This window comes from Heloderma suspectum, chromosome 3 (genome assembly GCF_057233095.1).
Source record: "Heloderma suspectum isolate Gila_16-S chromosome 3, 16-S_ref, whole genome shotgun sequence".
In the NCBI taxonomy this organism is placed as follows: Eukaryota; Metazoa; Chordata; class Lepidosauria; order Squamata; family Helodermatidae; genus Heloderma; species Heloderma suspectum.
In genome coordinates, this window is record NC_139460.1 from 54,594,242 (window position 1) to 54,620,808 (window position 26,567).

General features: G+C 41.6%; 1 protein-coding gene across 6 annotated transcripts in view; it reads left to right on the forward strand.

Moving 5' to 3' along the window:
• ALCAM (activated leukocyte cell adhesion molecule) overlaps positions 1-26,284 on the forward strand; it is a 203,706-nt gene extending 177,422 nt beyond the window's left edge. Inside the window, exons 11-18 of one of the 6 annotated variants that reach the window (XR_014789055.1) lie at positions 432-559; positions 1,420-1,552; positions 4,752-4,790; positions 6,566-6,683; positions 10,874-10,930; positions 12,226-12,303; positions 19,802-19,932; positions 25,430-26,284. Coding sequence is in view for 5 of the 6 variants with exons in the window: in XM_084843277.1 (XP_084699403.1) it covers positions 432-563; positions 1,424-1,552; positions 4,752-4,790; positions 6,566-6,683; positions 10,874-11,054 (599 nt within the window). In the remaining variant the exon portion in view is untranslated. Of the gene's footprint in view, positions 1-431; positions 564-1,419; positions 1,553-4,751; positions 4,791-6,565; positions 6,684-10,873; positions 11,140-12,225; positions 12,304-19,801; positions 19,933-25,429 lie in introns of those variants that run through there. The other 5 variants (XM_084843279.1, XM_084843278.1, XM_084843282.1 and 2 more) reach the window with 5 other exon arrangements.
• The last annotated feature ends 283 nt before the right edge of the window (positions 26,285-26,567 follow it).

Here is a 26,567-nt window from a genome sequence, read left to right on the forward strand (position 1 = left end):
ACACTGCCTAAATTTAGGAGGACGATAAAAATGGTTTGGTTAGGCTTTCAGGAAGTGATATTTTATACAATATTTACGTTGTTTTATCCATTTCCTTTCTTATTTATTTCATTTCATTTCATTTCTGTACCGCCCAGTAGCCGAAGCTCTCTTATTCTTATTTTAGGTATGAGTGTTTAAATGGCATAATCCTATTCCTGTTTCGACAGAAAAAAGCCCTACCACTCCCAGCAGTCCCCAGCCAGCCATGCTGGGAGTTGTAGGACTTTTTTCTGTCTAAACATCATAGGATTGCGCCCTATGTGAATTATTTTACATTTTGTGTGTGTTTTTAATTGTTTTATAATTGTATTGTTAATTGTTCCTGTAATCTTTAGGGAATTCTTTAGGGAATCAATCAGTCATTACATTTTATCCTTTTTGATGTTAAGGAAAACCTCAGATCAAAATGACAAAGAAAACCGGTCCAGACGGATCACATAAAGTCATAGCCTGTCACGTGGAGGGATTCCCCAAACCAGCAGTGCAATGGACTATGAGTGGAGGGGCCATAAATAAAGCAAGTAATTTTCTCATTACCATCTGCATTTTAATTTTAATTGCAGTAACAGTCAACAATAAAAAACATATTATACAGAACAAATGAATCTAAGCCTTTTTTCCTCCATGAACTGTATTAGTCATTCATGACCTATAATCTATTATACAACTTACTGAAGTGAAAAAATTAGACAGCAGTGTGCAGTGGGCTGTTATGTATGTTCACTCAGAAATAAGTTCTAAAGAGGTCAATGGGGCTTTGTTGTTGTTCAGTCGTTCAGTCGTGTCCGACTCTTCGTGACCCCATGGACCATAGCACACCAGGCCTTCCTGTCCTCCGCTCTCTCCCGGAGTGTGCTCAGGTTCATATTCATTGCATCGGAAATGTGCATACGACTGTAGCCTATGTTGCCTCTTCAGTAGGGTAAAATCACTTTAAATATAAGTACTCTAGTTTAGCTTGATTAAAATTGGACTGATAGTCACCTTCATTTATACATGTGGGTGACTAATGGAAAATAACCAAGAACAGAATCAGGCACATTTATTATAATTTTTTTTCCAGAAAATCTATTATCTGCAAAATACTCCAGAATAGGAATTGGAAGAACATATATAAGGGAGGAGGTGTGGAACTCCAAGGATAACTCCTAAAACTTGTTACTGTGTGTGTGTGTACAGTGTACATACATACATACACACACACACACACACACACACACACACAATATGTACTTAATGTAGGTGTTTATCCAAAGATACTAATCTAATCCCATTTAAACAGTTTGCGTGCGTGCGCACGCACACACACACACACAGTTTCTTTGTTCTTCCAATAAACTTTCAAAATAAGTTTCTTTTCTTTCTTTTTCTTTCCAGACAGAGGAGACTAAATTTGCCAATGGAAAATTTATTAGTAAAATTGAAATTGCTCCTGAAGAGAATGTTACAGTAACATGCATTGCTGAAAATCAGCTAGAAAGAGCTGTGACTTCTATGAATGTATCTGCTAGTAAGTATATTTATTTTATTTTTAAAATACATTTTAAAAATTGGAAAAGCAGGGCAGATGATTCTTTCATGTTTTCATTGACTTTCACATAAAATATCCATCACTGCTCTTACTCTCTCATGTATAGCTCTGTGCTGGAATGTTGTTTACAAGTTGCTTCATTGTCCTCACAAAGACAAGGAGAAGGGAGAAACGTACACTTAGCAACTCATTTGTCAGGACTGTGTTGCCATGGTAAATGCTGACACTTGTTCCTTTTTCGGGAACATGCCCAGAAATGCAAATGACTTTGGGTATACTAACACATTTCTGGCTGTTGTTTCCGTGCCACAGAAACCCAGAGTAAATCAGAGTTTTTGTAACTAAGTTGGTTTTTCATGCTGCATTCTCTTGTATAAGCATTATTTTCTTTAAAAAACAACAACAACAACAACAACCCTTGTAAGCTGTTATCTTCTGTGCAAGACCAATAGAGCAATTCGACTAGGGGCGGGGGGGGAGACCCAAAGCTGGGTTAAATGCTTTAAACAAAGCCCTGCCAGGCTTTGGTTGGCAGGATGGAAAGAAGAATGGTGTTTTTCTTTTTTTTTTCTCCCTTTTCAGTTTTTCTTTTCTTTACTGTTATGATTTCCCTCCCATTGGTTGCTATAGGAGGGAAATTATGTACACCAGCTCCAGGGCTGGTGTACATTTCCCACAGTACTGGGGGGCATGTCAGGGGAATTTGAAAGCTCTGGATCCTGAGGATCAAAGCCTTTCCCGGATCTACCATGACACGCCCAAAGAATAGCCCCTTTTTGCCTCTGCCAACTTTGGAGCTTCAATGTTGGAGAGGCAAGTTTCCACAGCAGCTTAGGAAAAGGGTTGCACAATCAGAACTCCCCCTCCCAAGGTCAGATACTGTCTCTGTCCATGGAGGGAGAGAGCCAAGACATCCTATGGCCCCTGGGATGCCCTCCCAGGGACCATAGGATTGCAGCCCAAATAAGGATGCAATCCTATCGAGATAGGCAGCTGCCTCCAAACTTAGAGGCGACCACCTATCCTAAGCAGGGCAGGAGGAGCACGGAGGGGATCATGCCCTCCACGCTTCCCCTGCGCTGCTTTTTTGACTAGACAGCCAATTGCGGCTGTGTAGCCACAGGAGCACAGAGCAGGGAAGGAGGCTGCTGTATGACATGTTGGATGTGTCGTACACGCAGCTACGCCTTTCCCGCCCCGTAACACCCCCAGCCATGCCCTTTTTTGGCTCCTCTGCACTCCTCTTGCGAGCACGGAGGACGGAGGCAGCGTGGAAGTGGGGGGAGGTCAGTTTTCCAGGAAGTGACCTTGGAGCGCGGGTTCCAAGGTCAGTTCCCAGAAAATGGCATATCCTATGGCCTTCTAGCCTCTGTCTAGTGGCCATAGGATTGCTCGCTCCATGTCTTAATTAAATTCAGCCACTCAGACAGTTCTTCATTTAGGATTCAGTCATCTGCTCTATAGATCTACCAAGCACTTTGCTGCTCTCTGGTGTTCAGTATGCCTGTGTACATCAGTTGCTGGGGAACATGGGCGGGAGGGTGTTGTTGCACTCATGCCCTGCTTGTGCGTTTCGTGTGGGCAGCTGGTTGCCACTGTATGAATAGAATGCTGGCCTAGATGGACCCCTGGCCTGTTCCAGGATGGTTCTTATGTTCAGTAATTTATATAATCTAAGTGACATCTTGCCATTCAGAAATAAATTCCACTGAGTCCAATGGGGCTTACTACCAAGGTAGTGTATGTAGGATTGCAGCCTTAACATATTGGCAGTTCTGAGTGCAGATGATCCTACCTCACTGATGGAGCAGCTTATCTTTCCATCTAAAATGTAAGGTTCCAAATGGCCTTTCTAAGACTATAAGAATATACTGAGAAATCCCAGCTTTATGTTAAAAATGTAACTTAGTAGTCCTTAAAGTTGAAGATGGGACAGTTTCTGTTCTCTGAATGATAATAATTAGTCCAACTCACTTCTCTCATCTTCAGTGCATGTAATCATGTAATAAAGTATCAGATGACCAATTCACCATGAGCAGTTTTATTAAGCCACCCTCTTCTCCCCAGGTGCTTCGAGATGAGGCTTTTAGTGCACCATCGCCCTGCCTTATTCATGGACTTTTATGGGGGGTCCAGATGACGTCTTCTAATTGTAACCCTCCCATGTTTTCCCATAAGTTCCCACTTCTTCTATCTTTTTTCTTACCACAGAAAATTTGTTAAGAACGAAAAGACAGACGCGATAGCTATATATGCACTCTGGATTCCCAACACAGTGTGGGCATGAAAACAAAATTATATTGCTTGACCATAATTATATCATAAAAAATATCCAATGGGTGCCTGTAACACATAACCACATTCCACAAGGAAATCACAATAGCAATGAATGCTGTTTGGTGAATTACCTGTTTCCCATATAAAAATCTTGCACTTTGAATGTTTTGAATATGTGATATCACGCCAACTGAATTATACATTTTATGGAAGATGTGAGGATTGGATACAACAAATAAGAAATAAGTGCACCGTTACTGCACAGTAATCAGGTTGCCTAGGCAGACTAATCCTTGTCTATTCAAAGGATAAGCTCATCCTATTACAAAGCCTCTGCTGGTGAGCTTTATTTTCTGAAACTAGATAGAGTACCCCTGTACATCCCCCAGATTTAGGAATTGTATCATTTTCTGGGGATGCAGCGTATCCTATCAGATTTTCAGTGGGCTTGTAGGGGCAACCCCCATGAATTGTTGGTGCCCTTCTCAGTCTGTTTATTGACTCCAGCACACACATTGATCAAGGGATGTTTGCCCAAATTCACCCAAGGGTGCTAAAGATTAATCAACTCTCTGTCTGCAATAATAAAGTGATGAAAAGTCAGCATGCAGTACAGTATAACACATAAATACTTCTTCTGACTAAGCATTTATAAGATTAAACTTGTCATTTTTGGAATAAAGCTGTTTCATATGATACATTATAGATATAAAGTAAGGATTGCTGCCTAAAAAAATAAGATTAATCATTTTGTTGTGTGGCTGATGCTGCATTAAGTATGAGCACTTCTGGCTCAGTTGAAAAATAGATCATTTTATTGTTAAATATCATAGCAGATTGGAAGTTGTGAAGGTGACTTTCATATATCAACAGCTTTTTAAAAAGAACCATTTCTTTTCAGTAAGTTTCCGAGAACCTGATGAACCAGAAGAAAAAAATGGTAAGTACATTAAAAAAACAGACCAACTCTTATTTAGTACGATTAGATCAAAAATGTTTTATTCATTTTTCTGGCCTCCCTCATCCTTAGGATATAGCTAGAAAACTAAAGAAATGAAATAGATCCTTAATTTGAGGTATCTCCTATTTAAATACATACATACATACATACAGCATTAAAGTATAAAAATTCAGGGATAGATCCAGACTAAGTTATACTTAGACTAGAATTGGCTAATATATGTCCCATTGATTTCAGTGGGTCTACTCTAAGTATGACTAGATCTGGATCCAACTCCCAGTATATAAAACAGGTAAGCAAAAAAAAGTTATATTTATGGAAGAATATCAGTTCTTCCATAAATTTATGGAATTTTAGTTCCATTAATTTATGGAATTTTAGTTCAAGACCAATCATTATTGGTCTTGAACTAAAAGTGAGTGCTATAAAATATTAAGAATAAGGCTGCAATTCTCAAGTCATTTACTTCAAAAGCCGTAATATAAGCTCATCTGTCACCCAGTTCTAGAGTAAGGAACTTAGCCAGGTGGCCTTGGGGTCCAACTACACCATACTTTAAAGACATAGTTAACATCTACATCTTTCTTTTCTTTACTCAGAAGTAAGTACAGGGACCCAATCTAGATTAAGGGTTTCATCACACAGAGCTTTTATACTGCGATTGAGATTGCTCCTTCACGGAAGTTTGCCAGCTCTTTACATGACGTCGTGACCCTCCTGCACTAAATGCCCTTTGTTCCATTTTTAAATTGATCACAGATAATGAGCTATCAAATTACCCTGTTGTGTTCTGCTTCAGTTTCCTCCGTGAAAAGAGTTAAAGCAAGAAGAGAAGCAAGAACAATGAAAGATAATGGAAGACTCAGATACGGGGAGAAGAGGGGTGGGGGAGGAAGTGCATGAAAAGGGAGTCTGTGGTGATTCTGCATTTAAGATGGAAGCAGAAAGCCCCATTTTAAATGCAGGATTTTAGGCTGGTGCAGAGGTGCCCTAGGACCCTGGCATGGGGAGTTAGGGCGTTTAATCCTTTACCATAGTCCCAGTCCAGAAGGGGCCATGGCTGTGTGGTAGAGCACATGCTTTACATGCTAAGGTCCCAGGTTGAATCCCTGGCATCTTCAGGTAGTGCTAGGAAAGGATCTCACCTGAAACCTTAGAAAGCCACTGCCAGTAAGTGTCAACAGTACTGAGCTAAATGGGCCAGTGGTCTGACTCAATATCAGGCAGCTCTCCTGTGCTCCTTTCAAGGGACGTGCACCTGGAATTCGTATTGCCAAAAAAAGTATCCATTCATGGTTAGCACCATGGAAGAAACAACGATGAGGATTTTCATGGTGGGTGGGAAGAGAACGAGGAACCCGTGCTTCTAAATTCATCCAATAGCATGAGCATTTAGGAAGGAATATCTATGGAAGCCAATTCAAGAAGTGTTGGCATGTTTGGAGTAAGATTTAACTCCACATGGAAATCGTTGCTTCTAAAGCACAGGAGATGGGTGCTTATACTGTTCTCAGACTGCAGAGACCTAGTTTGTAGCCTGCTAAACGTCTTTGCTGTCCTACTAATGCATAGGAGACTACAGAGCAGCCATGGAGCAAATGGTTTTAGGGTTGCAGCCAGTTAAAAATGTGCATGCTATCACAACGTTCTACTTTCTGATTGAGAAATACTTTGGAATATGTATGATCTATAGTCAGTTTCCCATACTTTGTTTGATCAAGACACTCCATCATCCTTTTCTTCTTTTGTTTTAGATGGTAATAGGGAAAATGTTAATGACCAGGCAAAACTAATAGTGGGAATCGTGGCTGGTCTTCTTCTAGCAGCTCTGGTTGCCGGTGTTGCTTACTGGCTATACATGAAGAAAACAAAGTAAGACTTCATTGATAAAATTCTTAACTTTTATAGTTATAAAAGATTCTCTCTCACCAAATTTGCTTTATATAGCATTCTGCAAATAAAGATAGGAATATGAATATGATCATCTAATCCAAGGCCTCATGTGTATTTATTTAAAACATTTTTATGTCACCCCTCATCAAAATAGATTCCTTGAAGGTTATAAACTTGCGAGTACATAAAACCACAGATAAAAGATGAACCAGCAGATAAAGGAGCAATCGAAAATAATTAAAAGTATGTAAAAAGGACTTTAAGGTTGCAATCATGCACACACTTACTGGGTAAATCCCATTGAACTCAGTGGGATTTACTTCTGAGTAGACATGCATAGGATTGTGCTATAAAAGCCTGAACAAACAGAAATACCTCTGCCTTTTGTCTAAATGAAAGCGATATAAGCATCAGGAAATCATTCCATGGTAAAAGCCTTTCATAGTCAGGAGGCCACTGCTGAAAATGCCCTTTCTCTAATTGCCACTCACTTCGCTTCTGACACATGGAGAACGGCATCGTTGGCAGATGACCTAAGGGTACAGGCAGGTTGGTAGGGATGTAGGCTCTTCTCCAGGTATCTTGGTCCCAAGCTCTTTAGGGCTAATGTTCCGATTGAACTTTCATGTAAAATAAAGAGGTGCACTTGGAAATACTGGGGTGGAGAATATTGGGGTGGAGATTAATCCACTTGCCTGTCCCTAGTGAACCCAGTCTGGTGTGAGGTACAGGTTGTGACAGAGAAATCTCCATATAATCCAGTAGGAGATTTTGGGAACTAAGCCAGCTCCACTGTTCACATAAACCCAAGTTTTCATCTGCATAACCTTTCCTTTGGTTCTGTTTCTTGGTCATGCTGGAGTATGAGGGAATACTGGGAACTAACATATCAATAAATACAAGCAGTACTGTTGCTTCTTTAAAGAATACTTAGCACTACTACAGATATCATTTTCACTCAAACTGCTTTCATCACTTTAATGAACTGGATGTAGGACAAATACGCTGGTTATGAAATAACGATAAATGAAAATAAGGAGGTGTTTATGCATTGCATTATTTATCTCTTGATAACTTGAAACATCACATGATTACAGAGGCTAGTAAACTGAATTTTTAAGTGACTGTTAGGATGGATTTAGATAACCATGCTGGTGATGTAATGATTGCAATTAACTCAGGATAGCCTGGCCATTTGCTACTTTCATCACACAAATGACATGCATCACATCTTCTAGGACTAATGATTGTCAATGAGGAGTTCACATGGCCTATAATTAATCACAACATGAATTAGTTGTTATCCTGTTACCTAATCCATCCTTAGTTGAGCCTGAATGCACCTGAACTCACTAGAGATACCAACTGCAGAGCAAGCAAGGCTAGTCACTCTGTTAAAAAATGAGCTGGTTTGTTACTTTCGCTGTAGTAACATGCTATATCAAAATAGTGCCTTATTTAGGTAAATATAGGGACATGTAGTGTAATTTATTTTTATTGCAGTTGTATTTCTCAAGCATAGTGTGAGAACATCTGTTTGGAAGTTTAATATTTAATGTATACTCATGAGCTCTCATAGCAATGTCAATAGAATGTGCTCTATTTCCTTATTTGTAAACTAAGTCCTCCTCTACAGGTTCAGTTTTAATATTATGAACAGCTATCACTTAACTGCAAGTAAGTGAACAGCTAATTCTTAAGACATCCTAACTAGAGGGACCTTTTAATTAGGCTCACTCTTTAGTTATTGTGGGAGTCAATGGTATGCCCAAACCCAAGCCTGTCTCAGCTTCCAGTGACTTTTCTTTTAGCTTCATCATTAGTGAGAAATGTGTAAAACAACTGGAATTTATCCAGCCCAGTTGTTCCAGTTCTTTAAATACAATGTGACTAGCCTTGCTTTGAGTACTCCTCTAACAGGAGTACTGCTGGGGAAACTGTAAGGATTTTGGGTCTTTCTGCAGAGAGCACTTCTCTGAAAGCTGCTTCCCAGAGTTGTTCTCTGTGGGTTTTGTTGTGGGTGAACTCCACCGGATTTGGGAGTCTTGGCTTGGCAGGGATCTGCTGCTGCTGCTCTTCTGCTGCCATGCCTGTTAGTCTGGCCAGTGAGGATGTACAGCTGAGTCCAAGCTTCTCCTTCCAGGTCATGTTCAATTATTTCTTCACCTTCTTTTATACACATCTACATCCTTTACTCGCTCTCAATTCTGAGAATTCTTTACAGCTGGCAACATGACACCAATATATCAGCTGAGTGTATCATGAAGAACAGAGTGTAATCGAGGGAGGCTGTCTCTAATATGGTTGCTAATTCCTGACTTTCTCTTAAGTGAATGAGCTTGAAGCTGCCTTTGGTTTTGTAGATGCTTTTTCCTCCCATCCAGTTGCCTCAGCTCTTCCTTCACTGGTTGAATATGAGTGACACTAGCCCTTTTCCCAGTATAAATGTGGATAGAATCAAAAGTGGAAGGGGAGTGGGATCATACTTGCTAGCCCTGTGCCTGATCGCTGTGGATTGATATGAGTCTTTAGAGCAAAGCCTACGCATGAACAAGCATGGTCTGTCTGTACAATCTATGTTCAAGGTGCTTGGACTGTTCATTCTTATACACACAATCTAAGAGGTAGAGAGAGTGGTAGGAATGACCCAAGTAGAAGAATGATACATTTTTGCAGCATTATATTCTACAGTTTTCTTTCGGAGAATAAAACCAAATTGCTACATTTATAATTCTGTCCTATTCTTTCCACACAGCATTTTATCCTGCTTCTTACTCCCTATTTTAGCAGTAAAGGACAATAAACTAATTTGCTAGCTAGTCATAGGGAGTTGGGAAAGGGCTGCAGCTGTAGAGATACAGGTACGCCTTTTAAAGTGCATATTCTTATGCAAGGAAACTATTCCTCTCATGCCTATATTGACTAGAGTTTCTCCTCTCAAGGGATGCTACCCTTGCAAGTACTACTCTATAATTTAATTGTAGTACCCTATAATTACAGTGTTTTCTAATTTACTGTGTCACCTGTTCTTAGTTCAGCTTTTCAAGCTATAGATAGTCTAACGGGTACTACATCTCCCCAGTAATGTGTAATAGAAAAGGTATGTGGTGTGATGTTATCCATTTCTTAGACGAGCACTGCACTCCATTGGCTGCTGTTTGTGTAGGATGGAAAAACTCTAATGTGATGACATCACATTGCACATTGTGTTTTGGCTACATCTTACGAGGGAGATGTTGGTCAGTAGTTCTCATGCAACTCACCATAACTTGTAGTTTAGGCTTCAACTGTCTGTCTCTTTTGCACCATTTAGAATGTTCCTACAATCCAGTGCTTTGTATCTTGCTTTAGAATCTTCTCTGAAGTTCCTATCACTCACAGCAGCCAAGAATTCATTAGTCTGTGTGTCTTGGTATCTTGCCTATGTGCTAAAGTTACTCAGGTATTTTTTAGATTGTTACCCAGATAGCCATTGTCCATTCTTTTACCTCTTCCCAATTCCTTTTCTTAAATGTCTGAAAATTGTCAGCTTGGCAACGTGCTGTCTCCCTTCATTTGGGTTCCTTAAGTGTAGGGATATATTTCTGTGCCTCATTACAACAGTTCAGGGAATAGTGGTTGAAGCAGTAGAAGCTCACTGCATTCCTATTGCTGAGATAGTTTCCAGTGCTCTAGAACATTAAAATTTGTATTTTCCCTAGCTAACTGCAACAAAGTCTAAAAATACTAAAGAATGTTGTCAGTGGTTGAAATTCATATAAGAAGACCAGTTGGTTTATTTTCCAGATGCTTAAAGCAGATAATGAAGCTAACACAGTTTAAGCAGATTACATTGGGAACTGAGTGAAATTATTTGTTGTTAAATTATAGATATTACTATACCTGTCAGCTCTGAATAAAACCTAAATGAATGAATTATAACTGCAGGCAATCTTCTATTTTCAGCATGATTTTGTCTCTTAGTATAAATCATTGTTGCTGCTTTCTGTGCAAACAGTGGGAACATATTGAACGAAATGAGGATTTCACAAGAAATGGAAATGCTGTCCATTTTTTAAATCCTTCCTGACATATTGCCCAGCCACACATTTTGGTATCCACATAGGCTGTCCCTCTCAAGCAGTTTCTGATCAGTTGAAAAATTATTCACCTAATCTCTGTCCCCAAAGGGATGTCAACGGAGAGTCTGAGAAGGAAGCAGCACAGAACATTCAAACCCTCCCGAGGCAAGAAAGTTACTTCTTTATATGTGTTGTGGTTTGTAGAATCTCTATTGTCTTGTCATACCCTGTAGCAAGAACTTTATATAGGGCCCTAAAAGTATACTCAGATTTTATAGTTATCCATTGAAAAATGTTATTTTTACTGTTTAACTGAAAACAAACATTATTCAACATGGCCCTTTTAATTGTCCTTTAATGAGAAACTCATAATAGGCTGTGTGGACTCTGAAAACTAAAGGTGGGGACATACACGAATCTTTGTTAAATGATTCTGTTTGAATGTGATACTGAAGGCCCGCCCCTTCCATGTCTGTGTGTCAGTGTGTGTGTGTGCGTGTGCACGCACACGCGTGTGCACGTGATATTTAAAAGGTTGCTACGTCTCAAGTCTGTAGCACAAATAAGGTATGAACTTATGAGGAAATTCCCTGTGCAGGCAGTAGCCAAGCAGCGTCTAGACAATCACACTTGCCTTGGGTCAGCTTCGTTTACAAAACATTAATCTTAGTGCAGTCATTTTATACCATAAAAAACAAGCATTTTGAAGGGGGTAGGGGGAAGTCACACTGTTTCCTACTTGTTGCCATATGCTTTAAAAATGCATGATTAGAATTCAGTGTTTTATCCACCCTTTAGCTGTAAGGGGGTTGAAAGTAAGTTACGTTAGGACAGAAGGTCATTCAAGTGATTTCTGGAATGTACAAAATAAAGTCCCGCAGCTTGGCTGAAAACTGGAACTGCAGCTATTTTTATGATGAAATGCCCAGAAAATCCTTGGAGTCAGCATCCTTAATCATTTTGAGTTAATTGCTAATTTCTCACTAAAAGGAATTTGTCATTATACAATTAACAAAAATAGGTCTTTCTTCCCAGTATTGTTATGTCTAACTTAGAAAAATTAAACATTTTGGCTTATATATTTCATATACTTGTTTACCCAGTATAACGTTCATCTGTTTTCCACTGCACTTCTATTTATTTATTACATTTTTATCCCACTCTTTTGCATGGAACTAAACCAAGGCATACACAAGGTCTCCCAAGCAGTCTCCTATTAGATTAAGATCCGTTTAGTTGGAGCATGGTTGCTAGATCATGCACCTTCACGTCATTCCTTAGCCTAGTTCATTTTTTTTCTTTTGCTGTAATTGTTGGATGACTTTGTTTTTAATGTTTTAGGCATTTCTTCCATACTGAAAACTTGAACTACAGTCCTAATCAATACTTACCTGAAGGGAGGTCAGTCCCATTGAAAGCACTGGGACATACTTCCAAATAAATGTATTTACTATTAACAGATTAGAAGGATAGAGAAGAGGATTGTCTCATTTCAACAATTTGGAGATACAAAAATGAAGCTACTAGGTCCTGGAATCGTAAGTGTCATATTAGTGATATTATAGTTCTTCCAGGCAGATAGTACCAGTAATCATGCCCCATACCTAAATCCTAGATTTAACTTTTAGGGATGGGATGAAAATAGCTGAAATTAAAATGTTGTGATTTTCAGGAGGAAGTAAATGCAGCTCCCTTAATAGATGGCAATTTGGAAGGTCAGGGAAATTCAGCAGTGGGGGGAAGGTGTGCCATGCAGCACATGGGGGGAAACTCTTCTGCGCAGCTACTAGCTAGCAGCCGCTATTTCCCCCCTCCCAGAATTTCTCTGGAAAGACCCTTGAGATAGCTGTATCAAGTGTCTTTCCAGGGGCAGGTGGGAGATGGCCGCCCAAGAAGAGCTCCTCTGCTTTTGCTACTACTGCTGACCTTCCTCTCAGCTCAAACAAAGAAAGAAAAACCTTAAATTATAAAATAAAGGAAGCTGCCACAGTAAAGTACTGGTACTCGGTCCAGCCATCCCTTGTACAGACATATTTTCCTGGCATGAAACCAGTCAATGGCAAGAAAGGTTTTCTGAAAATAATTATTGCTGCAACATAGAAAAAAAGCAAGAAAAATAGGCATGTTGAGTTTATAAGTTTTCTGTTACACATGCATTAATGTAGCCAAATTACATAGTCAGAGATAGATTACTTTCTATCTTAGGTACCTTATCTTGGAAAGTAATGATTGCTGCAAAGGTCAAACGAGTTGCAATATACAAAATAAATAAATAAACAAACAAAAGTTTCCCCAGTTCGGTGATCTCACAAGGGCCTAACTTCTCACACCTCATCATACATTCTATTAATATCTTCTGGCAGTAAATTTACTTCTGGCAGTAAATTTAACATTCCTGCAGTTGGCCGTTGCTTTCTATTACAGAGCTCCCTCTTTTTGCATTATGAAGTAATGCATACTGATGAGCTTTTACACAGATTATGCAAATTATGTTAGTTTGAGGAATGGATCATAGAACCATTCCTCTTTACATTTATGGATTAGATAAACGTATATGTTTGTAAGGAGCATATTTATTTGTTTATTACATTTCTAAACTGCCCAATATCCAAAGCATTTTGGGCAGTTCACAACAATTGAAATCATAAAATACAACATGATCAAATACAATATAAATGTTTTAAATTTTTAAAACTACAATATAAAATAAAAATAATAACAAAATAGAACCTAGCAACAATGCAAAAAAATTAAAAAATAGTACCAGATTTAAAACAAAAACTGAAAGCATTTTAGCCTGGGAAAATAAAAAAAAGGTCTTCACCTGGCTCCGAAAAGAGCACAATGTAGGCACCAAGCAAGCCTCTCTGGGAAGCTCATTCCACAACTGGGGTGCCACAGCAGAAAAGGGCCTCTTAGTTGCCACCACCTCATTCCTTTGGCAGGGGCTCCCAGAGAAGGACCACTGAAGATGATCTTAGGGTCTGGGCAGGTGTAAATAGGAGGAGGCGATCCTTCAGGTAACCTGCTGGCCCCAAGCTGTTTAGGGCTTTGACTGTTAATACCAGAACTTTGAATCAAGCTTGGAAATGGACTGGTAGCCAGTGCAGATGGAAAAGTACTGGCATAATATGATCTCACTGCCCTATTTTGGACCAGCTGAAGTTTTGGACCAGCTGAAGAAAATGGACCATTTTCAAAGGCAGCCCCATGTATAATACACTGCAGTAATCCAAACAAGAGGTTATCAGAGCATGAATAACTGTAGCTAGACTATCTCTGTCCAGATAAGGACATAACTGGTTTAAACCGATAAAAGGTGCTCCATTCCACCAAGCCCACCCTGTGCTTCTCTGGTGACAAAGCTGGATCCAAGAGCAACCCCAAGCTATGAAATCCTTTAGGGGGAGTGCAACCCCTCCAAAACAGGTTGAACATCATTTAGCTGGGTAGATGAACCACCCACTAATAGTATCTCTATCTTGTCTGGATTGAGTCTCAGTTTATTGACCCTCATCCAGTCCATTACTGCATCCTGGCACTGGTTCAGAACACCCACCGCCTCACCTGGATTTGATGAAAAGAAGAGATAGAGCTGGATGTCATCTGCATATTGGCGACAGCTCAGTCCATATCTCCTGATAACCTCGCCCAGCAGCTTCATGTAGACGTTGAACAGTATGGGGAATAAAATAGAGCCCTGTGGCACCCCGTGGCATAATTGCCAAGGGACAGAACTCCCAGCACCACTTTATGGAATTAGCCACCCAGGTAGGAGCGGAACTACTGCAGTGTAGTACCTCCAACTACCAGCCCAGATAGCCTATCCAGAAGGATACCATGGTCAATGGTATCGAAAGCTGCTGAGAGGTCCAAGAGAATCAATAGGGTCACACTCGGCCTGTCTCTTTCCCGGCAAAGTTCATCCCACAGGGCATTCTAAGTGCTTCCCTCTTGCTTCAGCACCCTCAGCTCAGGTGTATACCAAGGAGCTGCCTGGTCTGTGCTCAGAGGGAGAGAGTGCTGGGGAGTGATCATGTCAACTGCCCTAGTCATCTCTGCATTCCACAGAGTAACCAGGGCTTTGACCGGACCATCATCCATACCACCAGGAAAATCCCCCAGAGTCCTCTGGAATCCATTAGACTGTGAGTTCGGACCATTTTAATGGGTTCCCCCCCCCTTGCAGAGGGGAAAGGTTTCCAAGAGTCTAAATCTCAACAGGAAGTGATCCGACCATGACAAGGAGATAGATGTTAATTCCCCCACTTTCAGACCTTCCTCCTCTTGTCCAGTTGAGAAAACCAAATCAAGCATACATACGTTGGGATGATGACATGTTGGGACAGTCCCCTGGTTGTCATGGTGGCCATGAAGTCCTGAGATGCCCCAGGTCTGATGGCCTCAGCATGGAAGGTGAGATCCCCTAGAACCATCATCGTAGGGGTCCTCAAAACCAAGTCTGAGACCACCTCCATCATCTCAGGCATGAAGACTGATGGGTAGCATGCTGGACGGTATACCAGCAAAACCACTAATCTGCCCCAGGTAGCCAGCATAAGATACAAAGACTCAAGATCCTCACTCAAATGGACAGGACATCTAACGAGAAAGATAGAATTTCTCTAGACCACAGCATCCCCTGCTCCCCAACCCTCAAGTCAGTGTTTGTGCTGCACTGAATACCCAGCAGGACACAGATGGGAGAGACTAACCCCTCCCAGTTCCCCCATCCAGGACTCAATAACGCACTTGAAGACAGCCCTATCATCCACAATTCAATTGTGAATGAGGGAGATTTTATTTTGACCCAACCTGGCATTCAGCAACAACAGCATCAGACCCAAGGGCAAGCTGGTAAGGCAGCCAAGAACCATCTGGTTGGGGGAAGAACCAGACGAGGAGATAGACATAAGTTGTCTAACCCCCCTTCTCTTTACTTGGCCTGTCAATCCTCCAATGCCATACCTTGCCCCACCTCAAACCACACTTATGGGAGCACCCCCATCCTCCCAGGCTATCCAGTCAATTTCTCAGGCACACGTTAAACTTTCAGTTTAAAATAGATAGTTATGGCCACCACAAGGACACAATCTTAAAGACCCCCAACCAAGCATATCAGGTGTGCATTCACAAACAAGAAACCAAGCATAGCAGAAATATATCCACTGTGTATTTACTTTTGTTTCATTTCCTCCATTTCATGTATGCAACTTCAGTTCTCTGCCATTTTTACTGGAGCCTCCAGCAAAGCATTGCCTCAGGCTTTTGCTTAAATAATGCTTTTGTGTAATCTTAACAGGTTGCATGTTTGTTATTGGGGATAACAAAGCAATGGCACTTAGGGAATTAGTTAAACTTGCAGAAACAGAAAATTATTACTCAATATAGTAATCACAACTGATTAGAGAGAACATAGTGTCATAACAAAACATAATCCATTCTATGAAAGTTAACAAATATAGGACTTTAAAGGAGAATACTCATTGGCCAATTTAATATCCCATTACAAGCACAGGATAGATGTGGCTCCTCATTTTCCAGCACATGCATCCCCAAATTTCTGCATGAGCAGAAAAAGGCAAAATCACAAAATAACATGTGGAATAAAAACAACAGGCTCTGAATGAGTTGCCACAACAAATAAAATAGAAAAGTCTCTGCCCGTCCCCCGAAGGAAGTTATTTGCTGAAATGCATTGGGTGTATTGTGCCTTTTAATGAATATTTCCATTCTGAGCAGCATTTTGAGGCTTTGCCTCTTTTGACTTCGCAATTCTCCTTACTACTTTTCTCAGTGCGATGCAATGCCTTTGCCACCTGTAGCAGAAGGATGAGTGGAAGAATGATTGGCAGAGTCAGCATTAGTTCCGAGTCAGTCAGAAGTGGGACAGAGACAGTTATTGAGAGGTCAGAGAGTGTCAATTAAGTTAGGATAGAAACAGTCAGTGAGAAGAATCGGGACAAAGTTAGAGTTAAGTTAGTGAGAATACAGAGTGGGATCAGAGGGAGATATTAAGTTAAAAAAAACTGGTGCTAAGGATAGACAGAGTAGGGGAGTCAGTGATGTTAGGTTATTAGACAGGTTAGGTTATTAGACAGAACCGTTATTTATTGCTCTTTAAAATATGACTTCTTAATCTGAATGTTATGTTCCATAAATAATGTTTAATGTTGTAACTACTTTTGTTCTGGTCTGGGTAGATTCTAAGGCTGGTATATCTCACCCCACATGCTGGCTTTGATATACAAAGTTAAAAATATAAAAGGGAGAGTCCTACTGCTCTCTGAAAATCAGTAAGTCATGGCAGTGGATTAAGTTCAAGGGTATTAGGAAAGTCTGAAATCAGTGCAACATCTTAGGGTGCAATCCTATTGAGATAGTCGGCAGCCTCCGAAGTATCCAATGCAAGATGGCTGGAGCACTGAGGCAATCCTCACCTCCGTGCTCCAGCTGCCCTGCATTTTTGGCTAGACAGGCCATTTTGCCTGCATAGCCACAGCTTTGGGGAGGGGGAGGGAAGGAAGCCACATGGTGCATAGGATGTTGTGTAACATGGTCTCCTCCCCTACCTGCCCCAGAACCGCACCCTTTATGCCATCTCCACGCTCCGTTTCTGAGTGCAGAGGCACAGCCGGCACAGAGAGAACCACACTGGCTATGGGGGGGGCGGCGGAGGGGAGTGCGGTTTCTGGGAACCGAGGTCAGAGCCCTGGCTCCAGCCTCGGTCCCCAGAAACCAAAAAATCCTATTGCCCTCTAAACAATCTCTAGTGGCCATAGAATTGCTCCCTATGTGACTTATCTAAGATTGCTCAGCTCTATGACCTCAAGGGCCAGGGCCTTGTAGGGCACCCCTAAATACATCACACACATTGTCTTTATCATGAGCAAATGGCTCTTCCAAGAAAAAACTGGAATACTTTGTTTCCCATTTGCTGTGTTCCCTATATGTAGTGTGCCCCTTATATAGGCATAAAGAGGCTGCAATGCCTAATGTAAACTTTAATTTTAAGGGAGAACCTTGATAAATGATGAGAGATTCTGTAGAACAAACACATAATAACAGCACTCAGGTGTTCAAGGTTTTCTCTATAGTAGTTGTCTGAAATTACTATTAGCCCCTGCTCCTGTCACTCCACTATTTGCCAATATCAGGCGTCCTATTCCCTTTGTTTCCTGCATCCATTGAATGCAGTTTTGCTTCTTTCAGCAGATTTTTATGCTGATTTGGTGTAGGAAGAGCACCACGGAGAACATACAAAGCACAAGAACTTACTTATTCCATTATCACAGTTCCATTTCAATGTGCCAAGAAAAAAGCAGAAACTGCCTATCAGTAGAAACATGATGGTGAAAGAAGATGCCACTTTGCACATTTTTCTTATTTTCTGCATAGTGAAGGCACGACACAGAAATAGAATCAATGTGAAGGTGAACATATGAAGTCATCTTTTTCTGGCAATAAAGTGATAACAAGAAAAGAAACACTACCTCCTTGCCTAGTCTTGGGAGTATTGAATTGCCTTATATAAATTCTCCTTTGTTAACCTTATATCAAAAATGTACAACAGTTTTCCTTTTCCAGAAAACAGAGCTCAGTAAGCCTTGGAAACCTTTACAGCATGTCTATGTATGATCTTTTGCATCACTGCTTTGCTGCACTATGCATTTGAAAAGTCAGTCACTTCAGCACCTCAGGCCATACCCAGCATAGACATAAACTTGTCACCACTCTCTTTCTGCAAAAGAAGTGTGCATGTGTTAAGCTTCCTTTGACACAAGGGATTTAATTTGTATAACTTATATGGATTTGTGCATTTACATTTTCAAGCTGAAGTCTTTAAAATGTTATCACACTAATACAGGAGCCTTTCACCTTGGCAGACTGTGAAAGCTTTTCCGCCATGTAATGAAAACTTTAGCAAGGTATTATGTTAAGCTACTCAATGCCTTCACTCAATTAATACATCTGTCGTTATAGAAAAGTGAATCTTCTGGTTTAAATGAGTCATACCTCCTTTTCTCTTCCCCACTCTTGAGCATTCAGGGCATTTCTAGACACAGGTGCGTGTGAGTGTCAGGCACACTGAAACAGACACCTGCAAGCTAGAGGGGGATTGTGCCAGTGGATTTCCAAACATCAGCATAAGGATGAAATCCACATGCTTTCAAAGCATGTTCAGGAAAGCAAACACCGCCAGAGCAAATGATTTGTTGCGTGGTGGAGAGGAAAAAGGAATTAGAGGCTGAAGGTTGCTAAAACCCCAGAACCGCCTGGGGTGACAGTGGCAGAGGAGCCTTAACTGCGCAATCCTGTGTATGTTTACTCAGAAGTAAGTCCCATTGAGTTCAATGGAGCTTACTCCCTAGTAAGTATATTTTCTGAAGGGAGGCTCAGAGAATTAGCCAGCAACCTCTGCATGTTTGGTTTTGGAGGAAGGGTTCCCCTCCCTTTGTCTGGAGACCAGTACTGGCAGGCACATCAAGCCTCATGAAGATGCTAGTATGAGAAATGAGCTGTTCCCAGAAGTTGCCATTCATAATGAACAGAAATCCAAAACATCTATTTTTTTGTGCACAAGCAGAACACAGCTAGTGTAGAAAAGCATGCATGTTCTTTTAAGCAGTGCTTCATAACTTCTCATTCATTAACATCTTCAGCTGTATGGTTTAGACTTCAAAAAAGCCATTTTACCTTAATGCAGAAGGAGTGGTTGCTGTATTGATAAAAATGTCCTTTCAGTGCTTTGGTGTTAGCAATAACACTGTCTTCAAGGAAACATGAATAGAATCTTGTTTGGGAACTTTTGTGAAGAAACACAAATTCGTACAGCCAGCATAACCCAATCATGTGTAAATTTATAAATGAGGGCAAGATAAACATCAAACTCAGTCGTCACTAAGTGTGTACAATGTTATTGCATCACTGTGTTACGATCTCTCTCTTGCAAATGTGATAGTAGCTGAAGTGTAAGAATCCATTCTTGTGGAGGAAAAATGTGCATTGATCCAAGTGGTGTTGTCTCCATTTTAGGTCAGCCTCAAAACATGTAGATAAAGATCTTGGGAATATAGAAGAAAATAAGAAGTTAGAAGAAAACAATCACAAATCAGAAGCTTGAGAAAGAGAAAGAGAGCGAGAGAACTAGTCAGTCACCATTCCAGGTATGTGTGAACAACTTTATAATGTATTCTTTCTGTCCTCAGTAAAATCAAAACACTTTTTAGTCTCTGCACTGTTTAAATGAACAATGAGCTTATACTGTGTATTCACATGCAGAGGGACCCAAGATTTATCTGTTCATCACTTGGAATGTATTCTGCAGCTCTTTCAGTTGCTTGTTGTGGCTTTCTGTGGGTGGAAATGAGAACTGTGCTCTAAGAATACTTATTATATTTGAGGAACAGCCAACCGTTATTACCTGACTATGAGACAGACCAATAGACCAGCATTGTCTCTGTCTTAGACATCCTGAGACTGACCTGACTACAACCCTTCAAATGCATTAGCAACAGAATCTTTACTAAAGTAATGCAAACAGTTGTGACTTACTAAGCAAAGTATAACCAGTGTGTCTCTTTGGACTGAGCCCAGAATTTAAATCCAAAACAGGTAACTCTGCCCACTCCCAGTGACTACAATTTGTCCCTGTGTCTTCATAGAGGTTGTGAAGTTTTATTCTTTGGACTTTTCCTCCTCTGAGAAAGGTTACTTAGCCATGATGCCTTACATGTAGAGACTCCTGCTTCAGAGTAGTAAGCTAGACTAGATCATCCACTGGGTTCATTCTGGCTTGACCATTTTATGCCATCATGAGGAGGCTTACTTTTCTTTCCAGCAGCCACAGATACCAGCAGCAAATAGCAGCAGCAGAGGGCAGCAGCTTTAAAGACGAGGGGGAAAGGGGCAAACGTGGACTTTATCTGCTCCTTCTTAGCTGTTGTTCTCTTTTATCTCTTTTATCTTTTATATTCCTTTATACTGTTGAATCATTTTATACTCTAACATTTTAATATGTGCCTGGGAGGACTATTGGGCAACTCAGGGGGTCGGGGAGGTGCCACTATAACTGTGGTCAAGGGCAGGGGGAGGTATGGAGTTGGGGGATTAACAGGCCAGCTGAGGAGAAGAGGGGCTAGACACCTTACAGCTGTCCCCTCTTCTGGTTCTTCCCCCAACCTGATGGTTCCTGGCAGCCTTACCAGTCTGCCCTCGGGTCTGGTGGTGCTGCTGCTGAATGCCAGGTCGGCCCAAAATAAAATCTCCCTCATCCATGATTTGATTGTGGATGAGGGGGCTGACCTGATATGTCTTACTGAGACCTGGGTGGGGGAACTGGGAGGGGTCACTCTCTCCCAGCTGTGCCCTCCTGGGTACTCGGTGCAGCACCAACACCGACTTGAGGGTTGGGGAGGGGGGGTTGCCGTGGTCTATAGGAATTCAATCTCCCTCTCCAGGCTTCCTGCTCATTCGAGTGCAGATCTTGAGAGTTTGTACCTTGTGTTGGGTACCCGGGACAGATTGGGGATTCTGTTGGTGTACCGCCCACCCCGCTGCCCATCAGACTCCCTGCCTGAGCTGACGGAGGTGGTCTCGGACTTGGTGTTGAGGACCCCTAGGACGATGGTCCTGGGGGAACTCAACTTCCATGCCGAGGCCGCTGTATCCAGGGCGGCTCAGGACTTCATGGCTGCCATGACAACCATGGGGCTGTCCCAACATGTCATCGGCCCAACACATATAAAAGGACACACACTTGATCTGGTTTTCTCGACTGGGCAGGAGGATGGTGATCTGAAAGTGGAGGAATTAACATCTGTCCCTTTGTCATGGACAGATCACTTCCTGCTGAGGTTTAGACTCCTGGCAGCCTTCCCCCTCTGCAAGGGTGGGGGACTTATTAAAATGGTCCACCCCCAGAGATTAATGGATTCTGATGGATTCCAGAGGGCTCTGGGGGATTTTCCTGCTGGTATGGCTGGTGCTCCTGTCGAAGCCCAGGTCACTCTGTGGAATGCAGAGATGACTCGGGTGGTTGACACGATCGCGCCCAAGCACCCTCTCCCTCTGAGCAGAGCCCAGCTAGCTCCTTGGTATACACCTGAGCTGAGGGCAATGAAGCAAGAGGGGAGATGGCTAGAATGCAGGTAGAGGAAAACTCATGCTGAGTCTGACTGAACACAGGTAAGTGACCACTATCAAGCCTACTCTGTGGCGGTGAGGGTGGCAAAGAGACAGTTCTTTTCCACCAGCATTGCATCTTCTCAGTGTCGTCCAGCGGAGCTTTTCCGAGTGGTTCGCGGCCTGTTACATTCTGGGCCAGGGAGAGAGACGGTGGAACCATCAGTGGCACGCTGTGACGAGTTTGCACGGCACTTTGAGGATAAAGTCACTCAGATTCGTCATGAATTGGACACCACCATTAATGCAGTTCCATTGGTAGAGGCGTTCAGACCACCGTCTGGTCCAGTTTTATTGGATGAGTTTCAGTTACTGAGGATGCGGACAAGGTGCTTGGCCAAGTCCGATCGACCACTTGTGTGCTTGACCCTTGTCCTTCATGGCTTATTAAATCAAACAAGGAGGGGATGTCTGGCTGGGTCCAGGAGGTTGTAAATTCCTCCTTGAGAGAGGGAGTGGTGCCTGCCGCTTTAAAAGAGGGAGTAATTAGACCACTCCTGAAAAAGCCTAACCTGGACCCAGAGGATGTTAACAATTATAGGCCAGTGGCCAACATCCCCTTCCTGGGCAAGGTGCTTGAGCGGGTGGTTGTAGGACAGCTCCAGGCACTCTTGAATGAAACGGATTATCTAGATCCATTTCAGTCGGGCTTCAGGCCTGGTTTTGGAACGGAAACTGCCTTGGTCGCCCTGTGGGATGACCTCTGCCGGGAGAGGGACAGGGGGAGTGCAACCCTGTTGATTCTCCTGGACCTCTCAGCGGCTTTCGATACCATCGACCATGGTATCCTTCTGGATAGGTTGTCTGTGTTGGGAGTTGGAAGCACTGCACTACAGTGGTTCCGCTCCTACTTGGATGGCCGATTCCAGAAGGTGGTGCTGGGGGATTATTGCTCTGTGCCATGGCAATTGTGCCATGGGGTTCCACAGGGCTCTATTTTATCCCCCATGCTGTTTAACATCTACATGAAACCGCTGGGGGAGGTAATCCGGAGGTGTGGGCTGAGGTGCCATCAATATGCAGATGACACCCAGCTCTACCTCTCTTTCTCATCAAACCCAGGTGAGGCAGTGGCTGTTCTGAATCTGTGCCTGGGCACGGTAATGGACTGGATGAGGGCCAATAAACTGAAACTCAATCCAGACAAGATGGAGGTACTGTTAGTGGGTGGTTCGTCTGCCCGGCTAGGTGATATTCAACCTGTTCTGGAGGGCGTTGCACTCCCCCTAAAGGATCAGGTTCGTAGTTTGGCGATGCTCTTGGATCCAGAACTGTCACTTGAGGCACAGGTGAACTCCGTGGCACGGAGCACTTTTTATCAGCTTAGGCTGGTATACCAACTACGCCCTTCTCTGGACAGAGATAGCCTAGCTACAGTTATCCATGCTCTGATAACTTCTCGTCTGGATTACTGCAATGCGTTATACATGGGGCTGCCTTTGAAAACGGTCTGGAAACTTCAGCTGGTCCAAAATAGGGCAGCAAGATTGTTAACAAGGACTGGCCTGCGAGCTCATATTACGCCAGTACTTTCCAGCTGCACTGGCTGCCAGTCCATTTCCGGGCCCGATTCAAAGTGCTGGTGTTAGCATTCAAAGCCCTTAACGGCTTGGGGCCAGGTTATCTGAAGGATCGCCTCCTCCCATATGTGCCTGCCCGGACCTTAAGATCATCAGCAGCAGCCCTTCTCCGTGAGCCCCTGCCAAAGGAAGTGAGGCGGGTGGCTACTAGGAGGAGGGCTTTTTCTGCTATGGCACCCCGGCTCTGGAATGAGCTCCCTAGTGAGGTTCGCCGGGCACCTACATTGTATTCCTTTCAGCACCAGGTGAAGACCTTTTTATTTTCCCAGGCATTTTAGCTTTCTAAATTTTTAGCTTTGCTGTTTTAAATCTGTATTTTAAACTCCTGCACTGCTGCTAGGTTTTATTGTGGTTGTATTGTTATATTGTGGTTTTAATGTTCTATATATTTTAAATTGTTTTATTGTGTGTTGTTTGGTTTTAATTTTTGTGAACTGCCCAGAGAGCTTCGGCTATTGGGCAGTATAGAAATGAAATAAATAAATAAATAAATAAATAAATTTCAGAAGGCCACTTTCCAAGACCATCTTCAAAGAAACAGAGTAAGAATGGGTTTTAATCCATACTAAAATCAGAATTCAGACACTTAAAAAGTCATTTCAGGAGGACCAGAGCTCCTTAAGCCCTGATGAGCAATTAGCCACTGGACCCAAAACTTAAGGCAGAAAGGACTAGGAACTCAGGAAAAGCAGAAGGCAGCCAGGGCTTAGGAAAGCCTCAATACTAGAAGTAGTCAGTACTGAGTAACTCAGTACTAGAACCACAGGCAACAGGATTCAGGACCTGCACAGTAACTTTAGGAAAGGTTGGAGATGGTGCTCAGTTTACAGGAGAATGGTAAGAAAAGGCTGATCCCCCCCTCCCCCGGACCTTTTCTGGTGCCTCCTTAGAACCTATAGGGACTATAATGTGGCTATATCCAGGGTGGGGGTGGGAGTTTCTATTAACCTACTATCCCTCACCTTTTCACCTATAATTCAAGCACTGGTGGAAGGTGAGACACTACAGAACAGAACCTAGGATTCAGGAAGGCCAAAGGAAGTTATTTCAAAAGGGGCAACACAACCAGCATAGATGCTATTCACGTTAAACACAGGCCCTTCTGCTCCTGGGTTTACAACAGCCTATTCTAGCCTGAGCATTTGCGCACCTGAGAGCAGCCTGGGCTAGGAGCCAGCTTCTGGCTATTGTCATACGATGTTAAACGGAAGGCTTCAATTTAAAGGAAACCCTAAATCTTCAGAGCTGCAGTGTTCCTGGCTTGGCTACAGTGTGTCAAGATATCGCATCTTGGGATAATTTTAGGGTTTTTAACTGGTACATAATTTATCAAGAAGTTAGCCACTGGCAAGAGAGAGGATTCCTGGCAAGAGGGGCGGGGGGGGGGGTAAACTGCGGCCTTCTGAGGAGCAACTGTTTGTGCTTGTGAAGGGCACAGGATTGTAGCAACTGTTCTCAGCTAGTTCATCATAGCCTTTTAGAAAGCAGTATAATGTAGCACTTGGAAAAGTCAGCTCAGAGATCCAAACAGTTAATGATCTGGGGAAGGAATTTTCATCACTTCCTGAAAAAATATGTGCAGGGTGTTACTCTTCACTGTTATAGTTTCCTTGCTTTACTGCCTGTTCGTTCCTATTTTTGTTTTTTAAGCGGAGTATGTCTGGCCTCCCTGCCTACTTCTCTCTGCAACACATGGAACTCCTCATTAAAATCATTAGAATATACAACCAAAATATTTTCTTAACTCACTAATGACAACTCCTGGAGTGATTTACTTTGCTTAGTGACATGTCATGTTATGTGGAAAAGACTAGCAGTCCCACCATACTCTTGCATCATCATTACCATCATCTCCACCACCACACTAGATCTTGGCTGATCTTGTTTTTCTCATTTTCAGAGAATAAACGTAGACCAACTGAAGCATGAACATGGATTGTATTTAAGATATATACAAAGACGTGACGGCTATTTATGGTTCAAGTATTACACAGACCATTCTCTCAAGTTTTTCAAGGAATTTACACTGTTATCTCAAGCTTACAGAAATATCAGCAAAACTAATTTTGGCAGCAGCCGTGATAATAGGTCACAAATTTGTGTTCTGTTTGAATATATTTTTTTTTGTAAATGTCTGCACTGAAGATTTCTTTTGGTTTGCCTTTATGTAAATTTTTTACGTAGCTATTTTTATACACTGTAAGGCTTTGTTCTGGGAGTCGCTGGTAATCTGATGTATAGTGTAATGTTTTTATTTCCATTGGTTTTCGCACCCTTTAAGGAGGTACATTTCTAATTCTGATTGCTATCAGTAAAGCTCCTACTTTGCACAGCAAGTATTTAATTTATAAGATTGCCTTATGGGAAAATGAGACACTTCTTTTCTCTGCTTTTCAAACACTACTGAAGAAAAAGGGAGAAATGCATCTGTAAAAAGAAAAGAAAAAGAAAGCTAACCAGTTTATAAAATAATGAAAACCTGATCAACTATAAAGGACATGTATATAACTGCCAAAAGAAGAATCGGGTAGTCAGCAAGATTCACGTTGTCATGTACACAGATGTCTACTAATAAGTCTTTTTTAGACAGGAAAATCTTTTTATTGATAGCATTCTGGAAAACTAATTGTTCTTGCAGTTCCATGATATATAGTATGAATGACTGGAATTAAAAATTAGTTCTGAAATATTTTTGTTATCCACTGCCTTAAAAATTATCTTTTTAATTTCAAAAAAAAAAAATCAGTCAGAATTGGAGGTTTGTGTTTGTTTGTTTTTAAAGTGATCATATCAAAGCTGCATTTTTCCACAAAATAGAATATATATTTTTGTGTGTGTGCGTTTTTGTTAACTACACTACAGATATTGCACCTTGAAATAATTTTAGTGTTTTTAACTGGTACATAATTTATCAAGAAGTACATGAAATTGTAACAATGAAATGAAATCTATGTATCTTTAGTTACATTCAAGATTGTAACTTTATAAACCTGTTTTATGCTTGAGAATTTTTTTAGAAAGTTAGCATAAAAAGAAAC